The sequence below is a fragment of the Convolutriloba macropyga genome, chromosome 6, assembly GCF_964194025.1.
Source record: "Convolutriloba macropyga chromosome 6, txConMacr16.3, whole genome shotgun sequence".
Lineage (NCBI taxonomy): Eukaryota > Metazoa > Xenacoelomorpha > Acoela > Convolutidae > Convolutriloba > Convolutriloba macropyga.
In genome coordinates, this window is record NC_134473.1 from 14,448,722 (window position 1) to 14,462,750 (window position 14,029).

A 14,029-nucleotide genomic window follows, 5' to 3' on the forward strand; every position below is an offset into this window, starting at 1 on the left:
AATTTTTCAACTTATCCAATACTCCCTATGACATCAGCACGAAAGGCTTGGCTCTTCTTGCTTGAAAAAGAGAAAATCAGAAAAAAATTGCACGACTAAAGATAAATATGCCATCACGTCGCCAATTAGGATTTTGCTCCACTTCTTTCTGTAGACTAAAAAACTGCATCATATGAACAAATTTAGCTATGACTTTCAAAACGGACTGTATTCGCAGATTTTATTGCAAATATATGTGAAAAGGAAAACAGAAGTTGAACACAAAAATTAAGTATAAATTTAACCGGGCTACTTTCTTTTGACACATCAACTTATTAATGGACTGAGACAAGGCAAGCGGGCCATAGCATGAAACCATTAACAACTAGTGTCGGAAAGCAGTACTATAACGGACAAAAACTTAAAAGCATACTTAATTTTTGGGATTCGATCCGTTAATGAGTATTATTGTAGCACAATTGATTTAATGGGCACAATAAAAGACAACTTGGCGCCCCCTGCTGTATTAACGGGTAAAAATAAAGCATTTCAGAGTATAGCCCCTGTCGAAAATTCTAGCCCCTTCTTATGGTATATTCGGCAATTGGTGGTGGGGTGGGGTGGGTAGGGGTATAAGTTTTAAGCTGCGGGGGGGGGGGGGGTTCAATATCGGAGGCCCCCCAAAAACCACGTATGTCTGTAATTTAATTTGCTAATTTTCGTTATAAAAGGTTAAGTTTCAGCAGACAGAGTCGGGTGATTTGTGGTTGACAATGCTGTAGTCACTCAACTTTGCGAATGAATTCTTGACATGGAAGAGGGAACTGAGAGAGTCGTGGACTAGATCCCGACACTCCTCGTGACAGATGTCTGAGTCCTCTGCTTCTTTGGATAGTCTGCTGGGGTCACGTGAGAGCATGACACACTGATAGACAATTGACAGGATGAAAATGATGAGGATTATGAGCACAAGGCAGATGAATATGTACACAAGTAGCTGTGAGTCCACGTGGCCTGTAAACAAATATCACAAGGCTTGCTATCATAAAAGTTAGTTGTTGATACGTTTTTGAACAAACATCAAGGTTTGAAGTTTCTTTGATTTCATCGAAGTATCATATATGATCTCATATTGACCGTATTCGATTTCATATGACAATCCTACTATGAAACCCAAAAAAACCATTTGTGATCTAAAAGTTAAATCGAATGCACGAAACTCTATGTGACTGCCCCAGAATTGCTTTCTCACGGCATCTGACGGGGATTCTCGCAATGAGATGGCAAAATTCGTTTTAAGGATGCTTGAATGACTACTGAGAAATTATACAAATCAAATAGGTTTTACTTTTTTGTTCAGTCAATTTTGGCTGATTGATATATTCATCGTAGAGAAATTCGAGAAGTGTCATTGAAAAAACCCTTCAAGCGTAGACCTTGAAAATAAAAAGATATTTTTTTCAATTTTGTTTTTTTTCAGGAGATAGCGAGGCTTAAATTATGCGTGAATACGTGATATTTGATTTACTTTTAGCGTAAGTTTTGCCCAAATTAAAATATTTTTATCAAAATGATAATTTAAACCTAGATTTCACGCTTAAAAATGAAAAAATTGTTAGTTTCCAATAGACGAAAGCAAAAAATTACTATCAAAAGAATTCGAATTCAATTGGAGCGCTGTTTTCTTTTAATATTTTTGTAATATTATTGGTGTTCTTGCGTGCCATTTAGAAACTAGTCTCTTTTCATACCAAGAATGCCTTGATGACAAACCTCAGTTACAGTAAAATGAGGACCAATGAACAAATAATGTCTTCAAAGAAGCGCTTATTTTTTTTTGCTTCGACACTGTTTTCGTAATTTTTAATAAAATGCTGGATTTCTTTTTGAGATTTAATTGTGTTTTGGTAGTCCTATGGTATAGACTCTTTGACTAAAAGTGCAATTGGCTGCATAAGGAGCAATAAATGAACCTATTTAGCTCTCTGAGTAGAAAACTAATGGCTGTTCAGAACTTAAAAAAAACTTCGAAAAAAAAATTGCAAGTTACCCGATTTTGAACCTATTTATGTGAAATTATATTTCGGTCCCACTAAACCAAAGACTCATATTATTTCTACTGAAATCAAGTCTAAACCTGCTTTTATGTTCTATCAATTTGTTATATGTCTTTGGTTATATGAAACGAATTTTAATTCTTTTTTTTATTTTTGGATATTCGTTCATAATTTCGGCTCTTTTTGAAATCTTATCAACTTATCTTAACATTGACCCTTCCCATTGCTGTTGAGAAGACGTTCAATTGAACATAGATAAAGTTTTTAAGCCTATGGTTTTAATGGCTTCAACAATTTCTTCTAGGACTTTCTATCAAAATTTTGGTTTCCGCCTGTATTTTGGTCGTCTTCATTGTCATAATTATTTTGGTGATTGATGGTGGATTGTGATGCGCCCGATTGTGTGTTTTGCACAACAATGGACAACACGATTGTGATTATTGCCCCAGATATTTGAAAATTGTTCAATAAAATGCCTTAAACTGATATAGGGGGATTTTTTAAACAGTTTTTCCTACTGTTATAAACAATAGTTTTGTCAAAGTGAAATGTCAAGTCACTTTTCTAATAATCTAGTCATGATTTTTTTGTTTTCTTTGTCGTTAATTAGTAGCTTACTTTGAGTAGAGAGCTTAGCGACGTTGGAATTGTAAAGAAATTAAACGCAAGTCTGATTATAACGCGTAAACTGACTCAAACTGTTTTGAAATTTGAGCGAGACGTTTCTATTTAAAGAATTTTTAGTAAAATTTCGGTATCGTAGTGCCGATGTTAGAATTCTGCTTTTTTCTTGTTTTTACTCAGGAATGCTATTGGTAGAGAAAAAAATGTATTTCAATGGGGTATAGTTGTAATCGCTTGATTCCGGCAAGGAGCAGCTAACATTCTTTTTATGTTGACAATAACTTTGTTTGCAAAATGATAATGAACATAGTTTTACCGATGTGTCTTATTGTTTTTTATTATCTTGGCTCATTGATGAAAGCGGATGAAAGCTTAGTGAACCTCTAAGTATTGATTCCAGTTTACAAATTCAATATCAAAAATAGTTCATAAGTTTTACCTAATTTAACTTTTGCCCCTTTTTCATATTTGTTTTAGTGCCAAGAAATTTTGCATGTTTTTTCAGAGAACCTTCTTTTTGTTCCAACTAATAAATGTTTATGAAGAAGCGTATTTGCTTTCCAATGTCGGAAAATACCTTTTGGTTATCATTTTTAACATATTTTCAGCAAATATTGATCTTAGTTTCATTAGGGACTCTGATGTTCTTAATTTTTTGAATAATACAAAAAAAATTCTTTCTAATATATAGTTTTTGATGATGAACTTTCTTATGAGCACTAATCCCTTACGTTGTCTTTCAATAATTCGTTGGGTTTTTGGCTACTTTTTCAGGGGCCTATTAACGTTTATCTAAACTTTCTCAGACAATCTGGCAACCGTTTTTGGTTTTGATGAGTATGACACCATATATTTTGCGAGCAAAAGGGTTTGCTCGCACTTTTTGTTTTTATCTTTTTAGGGTCACAGTTTTTCTGCTACCAAAGAACGACGTTAATAATTAGGGTTTAGTTTGATTTTACTTTTGGAATTGAATTCATGTTTGGTTCTGAAACTTTCTTAAAACTAGAAGAAGTGTTATACATTAATTTCAGAACCACTCAGATAATTTGGAGCAAATTGACTACATGAAAATTTCAGCAACTTTTTCATCCTTATATTAATATGTTCAAATATTTAGGCAGTTTGTGTTAACTTTGCTTATAAATCAATGTTTCTGCTAATCTGCAGATTAGTTGTTTTGATGAAATAGACGAAATTATTTTTCTTTTGAAAATGTAAATGATGAATAAAACAAAGTCTTATTGAGTTTTGCCATTAGTTATTTTTTCACTTTTTTGTAATTTTTTGTCGGTTTCTTTCGTCATATACAGTGGTCAATCAATCTAATTCTGGGCCCTTTGCCTCGTTGTTAAACAAGTTTAAGCAACGCATTGTTGCTTTCAAAGACTTTAACGCCAAATAGCTTTAGAGAATTTTCAGAAAAATTTTTCTCATTCTTGAAAAGCTTTTTTGACACTTCCTATTTTGTTTTTGCTTCTTGTTGTTGTTTTTGTGTCCCTGAAGCCATCAGTTAGTTATCACAATTGTTGCTTTGCACTCGGGTGTTTTTAATGAGAATTATTTGTTACCAGAAGTATCTACAGTTCAATGGAACTATAATCCTTCTCTCTAAATTTGTGGTATTTTTTTTGTCTGTTTGGCCCGTAATGGTCGATAAGTCTGCTTATCAAGACAAGAATTCTGTAAATTTCCCTCAAATTCTCGGATGGTGTGTCAGGATTTTTCCTGCCATGGTAAATATCGCTTTACACGTTTTTGTTTTACACAAGTCACAATTATCACGTTTAACATCAGACCTGACGCAATAACCGTTTCTCTTTCTCAATTGAAGGCTGTATTAATATTTTTCAACAAATTTAAGCAATATAGAGTACATGTTCAAGGTCAGTAGAGCAAAATTAAAAATAGGATGAGCCGATAAAGCCCGGACAATAGTATCGTTTTAAAAACTTCTGTTGCCAAGCAATGATTTTGTTCTATTTGGAGACATTTGAGAAAGATTCAGCCGAAGTCTTTATTTCAGATTCATTTAAAATTTAAATTGATTCTCTTTGTTTAAACAACACGTGTGAAACCTATATGTGTTTAACCTATAAGACCTCGCTTCGCTGGTTTTGAACAGCAAGAGCATAGGAGCCTTGTCTTACAAGACAAAGGGTCTGTAACTCAAAGTGATGAATCTGAAAGATCTTTAGAGAAACAACCGAAACTTTTAAGATGGTATAATTGTGGTGCTGTAAAGTCGATATATTAGGAAAATCTAAAATATAAAATTGAAATCTGAAGCATGAAGTAGTTGATTTGTTTTAATCTCCTCTAAACAAACACCGACGAAAAATGACCCGATATAATTTCCATTTTTACATCCCCATTTTGGTAAATACTAATTCCAGTGACTGCCTCTCCTTCTTGTCAGGCCTCTTAAACTATTATAAAAGCAACACAGGCATTCTTTTCATCATACAATCTTGTAAATGCAAAAGGTTTTTTTTGTTCACGGGGGAAAGGGAGACAGTGAAGTGAAGCGCACACTTACCAGCATATGACTTTTGACTGGGTTTGATTCTGGCACATGCTAATTGTGGCAGATAAAAGAGCACAACGTAACGGAAACAATACCTATCTACAGTCACACACAACATAATCTCATCACTGACAAAAAAGCGATTGATAACGGCGAAATTGTGAACAATCGTAACTCTTCGCTATCTGAATAACATGCAAATATAATTTTTCAATCAATGTTTGCAAAATGTTGAAATCATATCACAAGGTGAGTTTTTTTACTTCCAAAAGCAATCATAACATTCCGTGTAACAAAAGTAAGCAATAACTTGAAAAGGGAAATCTGCGGACACAACAATGTAACTTTATGACCTCTATTGAGAAGAATGGTGAACATAGAAAGCAGGCAAGTCCAAATTGATATTAATGGCCTAGCATAATACTATGGAGACACGTGTTCCGTGAGGAGTTAAAGGAACAAACTCAAGCGACCAGAAGTTGTTATAGGGATAACTAATGTAGCTGAAATGAAGTAAGTCGCACGCTGAAATGAGATGTTAACAGAAATACATGTTATTAAATTTTGTAATTGAGACGGATCTGTCCGCAAATGTTCTAAATGATATTTTATCAGGGAATTCTCAATAATTCTGGGTTTTCATAAAGTAACTTTTGGGTGAAATTTGTTCGTTAGAAGTAATCTTTTAGTATTTCACGTAATTTCACTTTTATACTATCACTTGAATGAACTATATGATAAAAACTATGTCTCTACAGCATTTATAGCACTTTTGCTCCAAAAATAAAAAAGCTCCTATTAGTTGCGTACGTACATTTCTAACAGAATTTCGGACGTCATTTTTTGAAAATTAAATTTTGATTTACTCATTAAGCTTTGTTGAAATAAATTCTCCCATAAAATCTAGTTCTTTCGCCTTAGAGTCCAACAGTTCATATAACGTATACCCCTTCCATTAAAACGTAAATATACCATATTGGGGACATAATGGCAAAAGGCCCAAAAATGTCCTTTCAGGATTCTTACAAGATCGCAATTTTTTTAAAAAAAATTGGTGCACTAAGTTGCCTGGGTTTATTATGACTGGGCGTGAAAATAACCACTAAACAAGTTGAATAATGCCTCATCAGAGACCTAGAGACAGGAGAAACAACAAAATCAAATATAGACAACAAGCATTAATACCGACCAAAACTCAATGTCTAACTATTTTTTGTAAAAAAAAAATTAAGAATAAAGTCGAAAATTACGTGGAAAGTTACTGGATCGACCTTTATTAAGTAAAATTAAACGTGTAGACATAAACACCGGTGAAAAAATAGTTTTATACTTTCAGAAAAGAATTAATTTCAGGGTCAAGAAAACCATTAGCTATTAAATTAAAACATTTAATATCTCCGTTTATTTTTCCATGGGAAAAGATTGAGACCTATCAGTAACCCAGCATTCATCAGCAAGTTAGTTACATATTTGAGAAAACGGTGCCGAGTCGTTCAAAATTGTAACCAATTCACTAAAATCGTTAAAAATAATCAAGAGCACCTTCTTTCATCGCCGCCAATATTGTGATTTGCAACTTGTCTTTGTTCTGAAAAGACATCAAAGAACGAGTTCAAAAAAACAAAATAAAGAAAAAGTTATGGAAACTTGTAGTACTGTATCCATAAAACCATTTTTCAAATTGTAAAAAAGCAATGTAGACTATATCGTTACTCAGTTTAAAAAAAGCGATCGCTTTCTTTACCAGGATTTTACCAAAATAAGATAAAGAGTGACACATCTCAACAAACGGTCAAATTTCATGAAAACAATTTTATTTTAAACCTTAAATCATTACAACTATAAACATCAAACTAAAAAATAGTAAGTCCATTTTTTTTAATGTTTAGAAAGCAGTTTGTGCATTTTGTTCTGAGACTAAGCTGAAAGACTACAAAATAACAGCGACTACCATCAAAACCCGAAACATAACAAACCGAAAAAATCATTATAAACATAATAAACAGAGAATAAACAAATAACGAATCGATTTTTATTAGCGTAAAACCATTAGGTAGCAACTAAAAGCATCAGCTAGTTTCTTTGAAAGAACCTAAAATCCTAAGATAGGAAAAAAGACCTTTGGTTTATTAGACTCAACCATAGGACCAAAAAACGATAAATACCGGCAAAATTCAGGAATTCAAAAAAATTATGCAAAAATTCTTTTTTGGAGCCATAACAATTCCGAACCTTACACAGAAAGCACAAATAAAAATTAATTGATGCAATTTTGAGAAAAATGGATTTAATCTAGCGAAAGGTCGCCAAATTGTTAGTTCCAGAACACTTTTTCAGGATTCAGAAGAAAATATTGTCCTCATCTGAGGAAATGGAGAACGTTTCAGCTGTTTCTATTTCTTCAGTACCATTCAATCTTGTCAAATGGGCTAAAAAGCGTTGGCTCAAATAATTCAGAAAATTTCTTTTATCTTTAATCGTCAAATCAGTTAGGCCTTCGTTAAGAATTTTGTCAAATTTTTAGCAAAATTGATCAAATGTTCAGCAAAAGTTACGAAAAATGTGAACAAAACAACGGAAATGAGCCTACCGTTCACAAAAATTCAAACCTCCCTAAGTCCTGGAAAAACACGATATTAAAAAATAGATATTCTACACTCGACAGGCTTTGTAATGACACCACCCCAAATTCTGTACAAAGAATATATTTATCGGTAAACAATGACTGAATAAAACAAACCCACTCGAGCAAATAGTTCCTCCCCCAAAAAGTGGGTCGGAATAATAAATTTTTCCACAGTTGTTCACATAAACTGCATTCAAAACTTACAAAAAAACGTAAAAACTTAAGAGGAGATAAAAAAGATCGTTTTTAATTCTTTTCTAAGTGTTTTATTATTCAGAATCTTTTTTTTTGCATGAACGAATATAACCTGTTTATATCCGATCATTATGGGTATGATTTGCAACTGGAATCAATATATCTACACCCTAATAGCAAAAGGGAATTCTTGTTCTTATATGCCTGGTCTGAATATGACCCTATAATCAAACAATTTCTTTACCAAATTTACGTTCGCTGCAGCGCGCTTTTCATAGTCTCAATGAAAAAAATAAGCTCCAATACATTAAATATTGTATGAAATAAAATATTGATTAGTTCTATTAATATCTTAAAGCATTTTGTCTGAAGGGCAAAATTGATACTCACTAAATTTAATCTTTGAATACTTTCAATTGGGGGTAAATGCGTGAAAGAAAGAATTTAGAATGGTCCACATATACTATTGCCCCCCCCCCCCCCCGCGCGCCTGCTTTCCAATAATCAAATTACTTTAACCTTAAGCTAGGTAAAATAAAGGAGATATATGTGCATACTAAAATACCTTAAAAAAGTGAAGGTCTGCTTGTCTGTTAAAGAAAACACATAAAATGAGGAAAATAAAGCAAGAAAATTCTAGTTGATCTATCTTATCTGTGAATTTAATTAACAGATATAAACAAGGGGGAATATTTAACGGTAATCCGCTAGTAAACAAGAGGACATCTATCCATTAAAATATGGGAAAGACTAATGCTAAGATAATGTGCTTAGAATAAACCTTTAATGAAAACATTGAAAAAAATTAAACATAATGTGAACTGAATTTTCACTCCATTTTTGCGATAAAATTTGGTTGAAAAAAATCACATTTTTTCTTTTTCATCTAAATTGATGAAAAGATTTCAAAACTATGGCATCATTTTTTCTAATTAACAAAAGTCTTCGTTTTGTAACCAAATATGTTAAATAAACTAACTCTAGTTTGTATATTAAAACTGCTTTCTGCTATCGCAATGCATAAAAAATCAGCTAAGCTCAGTAAAAAAATGATGAGTCGAAATGACTGTTTTTCTTAAATTTCACGCTTTTTTGTAAATGAAAGCTTCAATTTCGTTACTTTCAAGACCTTGCCGCTGTTGACAATTGGAATTTAACTATTTTTAAAGGCGAAGCTCGGAGCCTTTTCTTTTTATAGCGACATTTTTGTGATAAACTGATTAAAGCTGACATTGTACGTGAAAGAAAAGATTAAAGACGTCGAATCCTTTTGTCACATCAAATTTGCAACAATCGCGTCCTCCACTTCGAAAGTTCATCTAGCCGAAATAAAATAATCCAATATTTTCAATAAATTAACTAATTTTTTCGATTAAAAAATTCGACAATAATTGTTGAACAAGTTGATCTATATGTTGACGATTAAAATGGAATATAGTTTCTGCTATTTAGGAATTCGGTTCAAATTTCCTTCCGGAGTCTGAAAAATCAATAGGTGCGATAGCATGAACTGAAGTTCATTGAAACGAAAAGGTAATTAAGTGAAAAATGATCTTTTTGACGCTGCAACTAAATCTTTTCTCAAAACTGAGGCAATTGTTCCCAATTTTTGGCAAATATTTCGAAATACAGGTGAATGAATAATGAGAGTACGGGCTGTAAATTTTTCCCAAGGTGTCATTAAATTCTAAGGCTTTTGTATTTCCTGTAAAATATCTCGAAATTGGTGGGAGAACAACATTGAATTTGGCTAGCCGAACGTTTAATTAGATTAACCTTTTATTCTACAGAGCACGCTATAACGCCCTCATTGTGTCGTATGGAGTATATTAAAGCCCAATAGTCCTATTCTAACGGGGTATTTCCCGTTATTTCCCTCTCCTGCTGCTTAAAATATGCAAAAAGCAAATACAAAATAATATATATAGAAGCGCAAATTTTTGCGTGGCAAGCAATTGGAGAAAAACAAACTGAATTATTTAAAAAAAGGCTGAACAGAAATAATACGTGCTTAAAATGAAAGAATCTCCTCTAAATCTTGTATAAAGCGCGGATTCCTTGTTACAAATTTGCTTTCTTTCATAACCGAGGATTTTGAAAGCTTGAAAATCTCTTTAAAAAACCAGTTTCAAACAGCAAACACTTTAAATTGACAAAGCTTTTCAAATTAAAAGATAGAATAAAAAGTACTTATGATGAAAAGAACCATTTTGACAAGAAAAGAGTTAGCTAATAAACGCAAATCTTGGTTTTGTTAAAAATTTGCTTTTGATCACGCAATACTGAAAAAAAAACAAGAGACAAAGTGACTGCTGCACTGCACATTGATGTTCTCTCAAAACGACACACAAAACGTCACAAATAAATTCAAAAAATCTGCACTATGATTACAGTTATCCCACTTAACGAAAAATTTGTTCCATCAGGCCAACATTTTAAACTATTAAATCTTTCAGCCAAAAAAAATAATAATTACCAATTGTTTCAAGCCATGCTCAGTGAAAAAAAACTGAAAACCAAGTACGAATTTTTTTCATCTCGCCGAATTTGCCATGAGATCGCTATGTTGTGATCATTCGATCAAGTTCTCAGCAGGCTGTTTCTCAAGTCAACTGTTGCTCCTAGCCAAAGCAACGAATTTTAAGAAATTACACATGATTGAAGTCGTGTCTGAAAAGCGGTCCAGACTCATTGATTTATTGTTTTATTAATTGCTACATGCAGTTGACAGTTTTGCGTAATGAAATTGATTAATTTAGTCCAAAAGGTATTACTAAAGTTTCAAGCTGCTGTAAAGAAACTCTAGATTGAGAGGTCAGGGAAAAAGCGTCAAAAGACCTTATCAATCTTATCACATCTTAGTAAATCTGATTATATCTCATGAAACCAATAAACATTACGAGCGTCTACTGGTACCAAAAAAACTCTTTACAAAGAAATTGGCTGGCGCTTTCTCGTGCCGATTTGCGTTCAATGCAGAAAACGCTTAAATTTTGTGAAAATGATTTCCACAAGGCCTTAAAATGTAAAAATAGGATTAAATAAATGTGAAAAGTAATTACATTCGGCTGTAAGGGCATAAGTAATCTCTCATTTTAATAATCTTAAAACCTTAAACTGTAAAACTGAACGGAAAAATGATTAAACGGATTAAAATTTTGTGAAATATTTCACAAAATTTTAATCCGTTTGAATCATTTTTCCGTTCAGTTTTACAGTTTAAGGTTTTAAGATTATTAAAATGAGAGATTACTCTGCAGTTAATCTGTGCCGCACAATTCTCGAGGGTACGCGCTTCTGTCAAACATATTTTGCGGTGGAAAGCAGTTTTTATTTTTTAACTTCCAGTTTAAATGCGAAAATTTGACTGGAATTCCCATGTAGGACACCGCTTTTTCGTCCGCGAAGTTCAAAAGTATGTTTCACAAGCGCAATGCATTAACACAGGAAAAGTGAAATCTGCTGTAAAAAAAACGCTTAATTTACTCAAAAATTTGGTACCGATAGACGCCCGTAGTGAAAAGTAGAGTTTCGCTTAAGTATTTTTATTATAGGTTAGAATGTCTTCCATATGATTCTTATATTGTGTCGTGGACGAGTGACGGAAGGGAAGGAAACAATAACATGCTAAGGGGGAGTTGTCCCTCAAGTACACCACATTCCTTGAATGAGCAGAAATAATTCTGAATTGGCCGGGCAAAACGAACTCTCGCAATATCTTAATGTCTGCATTATTGTGCTCAACAAACACAACGCACTAGTTCTGACGTACCGCATGACGCATTCAACATATCGAAACGACAGGAAATCACCTTTTGATGTATAGCCTTTCTTAGAAAACCTACTTTTGAATCCCTGCTGAGCTGCGAAAATTAGATATATCTAAGCATTATTTAGGCATTATTTGAACTAGTATGAATCGCTGGGGACAGTTTGTTGGGCCAATCTCCAAGATCTTCAGATTTCCCTTTCGACCTCGTTTTAGAGGAAGAAATTGCAAATTTCAATGCGCAAGTAGAGCTTGAATGGCAACTTCGTAACACCCTGTTCAGAGTAGGCTAAAAATATGTGTCAAAATATTCCCAGTTGAACCCTGTGGACACACACACCCTGTAAATTCTGTGACACAAAAGATGCACCTCTATCATACCTTCCTAGCCTCAGAGATCACGGATGGCATATTTCAACGAGTTGGAATTTTAATTCTACAAAACACAAATTGTATTCGAAGAATTATTGAGGTGCAGTATTTGCTAAACTGTACAAAATCAATTTTGATAGATATCGTCCTAAGCAGGAAACATCTGAAGGGAGAACCAAGGAAAAACTTGTTAGGAAGCCTGAAAGATTCTTCGAAAATGGCAATTTTTTTAAAAAAAAGTAACGAGTATAAATCCATCCAGAACGTCTTCATGGCTGATAGGCTTGATAATGATGTTAAGAAAGTGACTTCAAGAAACTGTTGTCCAAAAAAACACCTGACATCGCTATCAGCGTTAAGATATACAAACAGCATCCAAGACGAGAAGCCTTTTTTAGAATTAATTCTATGCAACAACAGCCCTGAAAAAGCACCCTGAATATTATTCATCAGATTCGAACGTGGATTTGGTCACAATTGTCATACATGCAGTCAACAAGACGGAGCGAAGCTATTCGATGCCAAACTTGTTTCAAGAATTGTTCACCGGAACAACAAAACCATTGCTACTCTTGTCAATAATGGCAGAACTATGAATCAATCATTTAGAGAGGCACAATTATTACCATTGTCTTAAAGTTGTCGCCAGTTCTAAATCATGTAAGCTTATATTAGTGACCTAAAATCATAATAAAAAAAAACATATCAGGACAAGTCCTGAAAAATACTCCAAAAAATTAAATGAAAAACACACCTAATTCACCTTACCAGTAGATCAAAACAATCCCAGCCGAACAGACAAAATCTCAAAAGTTGAGAAGCAGGAATCAAACAAACTAAACAAGAAAATAATCATTGCTAAAAATTTTGAAGCCTTCAACCTCAAGGCTATTTATGACACAATTCAATATACTCATTAACTAAAGCTCAAGCCTTGAAAGAGATTGATTTCCCTCTCACTTAAGGTAGATAAACTCCAGAAATATGACAAATGCTTCAAAAAACTGAAAGTGCAAAATTTTTAAAAATTGTTTTAATTTTCGCTAGAAAAGATGGTCAGACCGTTTTTTGTCTCTGAAATTTTGTCACACAACCCTCTGCAAGACTTAAAATATTTTCATTGGCCAGTAAATACTGTTAAACTCAGAATGTGACAAAAAAAACAAAAATTTAAAAATAATTTTTAACAATTTCTTGCTAAAATTCGTAATATTATTATCTTCCGAACCCCTTCATTGTCACCAGAGATTATCCACTATCCATCCCTATCTTAAAAAACTTTACTGGCCCAAAAAAGATCATTAAATTTGAATATAATAACAATTTACGAAAATTTGAAACAAAAAAATACTTTAATCAAGTAATTGCTAAGAGTCGTGTTATTGAATAACTGATAACCATTCCATTTTCAAAAACTCTTGATCTAAATTCATTAAAAAACTTGCTAGAATTATCGAAGGTAAAAAATTTGAGACCAATTCTCTGCCAACAGAAACCATGCAGTAACACTAGCAAACCCTAGAAGAGGATCCTCGGCCATCGAGGAAAAATACTAAATTAGCAGAACCTTTTTAAAATTGCTAAAATGCGTAATATTAAAATCTTGAAACACTTTACTCATTGCCAATAGAAACCATGCAGTAACCTATTATCAGATCGCAGAAAAAAACTTTTGGCCGTTGAGGTTAGAGAAAACTAACAGGACGTTACAAAATTGCAAGTTTTATTTTTAAAAAAATTGCTAAAATCTGTGATATTGAAATGTTGTGTCACATTTCATGGCGGTTTAAAAATTTTGATTAAATTATTATCTAACTCTAGATGAGGTTTTTGGCCCCTGGGGCTGAAAAAATTTAAATAATTGCAATAATTATCAGAAA

The 14,029-nt window shown here is 33.0% G+C and overlaps 1 protein-coding gene across 5 annotated transcripts; it reads right to left on the minus strand.

Annotated features, from left to right (window-relative positions):
* Positions 1-643: 643 nt before the first annotated feature.
* LOC142340810 (uncharacterized) lies at positions 644-11,124 on the minus strand. Of its 5 annotated transcripts, none has more exons than XM_075391537.1 (3): positions 11,071-11,124; positions 5,200-5,917; positions 644-993 (listed from the first exon to the last, which is right to left on the minus strand). In XM_075391537.1, the coding sequence occupies exons 2-3, from the start codon at positions 5,303-5,305 to the stop codon at positions 719-721; spliced, it is 381 nt and encodes a 126-aa protein (XP_075247652.1). In that variant the 5' UTR covers positions 5,306-5,917; positions 11,071-11,124; the 3' UTR covers positions 644-718. The 5 variants fall into 5 exon arrangements, with proteins under 5 accessions (XP_075247652.1, XP_075247651.1, XP_075247650.1 ...); XM_075391536.1 differs by lacking the exon at positions 11,071-11,124 and adding an exon at positions 9,240-9,802; XM_075391535.1 differs by lacking the exon at positions 11,071-11,124 and adding an exon at positions 9,240-9,802 and having other exon boundaries at positions 5,200-5,939.
* Positions 11,125-14,029: the final 2,905 nt, after the last annotated feature.

What these genes read in the sequence shown, in the direction of transcription:
- LOC142340810 (XM_075391537.1), bottom strand. Translation starts at nt 5,305, where the DNA reads ATGTTGTGTGTGACTGTAGATAGGTATTGTTTCCGTTACGTTGTGCTC. An exon ending in CAGTCAAAAGTCATATGCTG is followed by an intron (nt 994 to 5,199) that starts GTAAGTGTGCGC and finishes ATTTGTTTACAG; the next exon opens with GCCACGTGGACTCACAGCTA.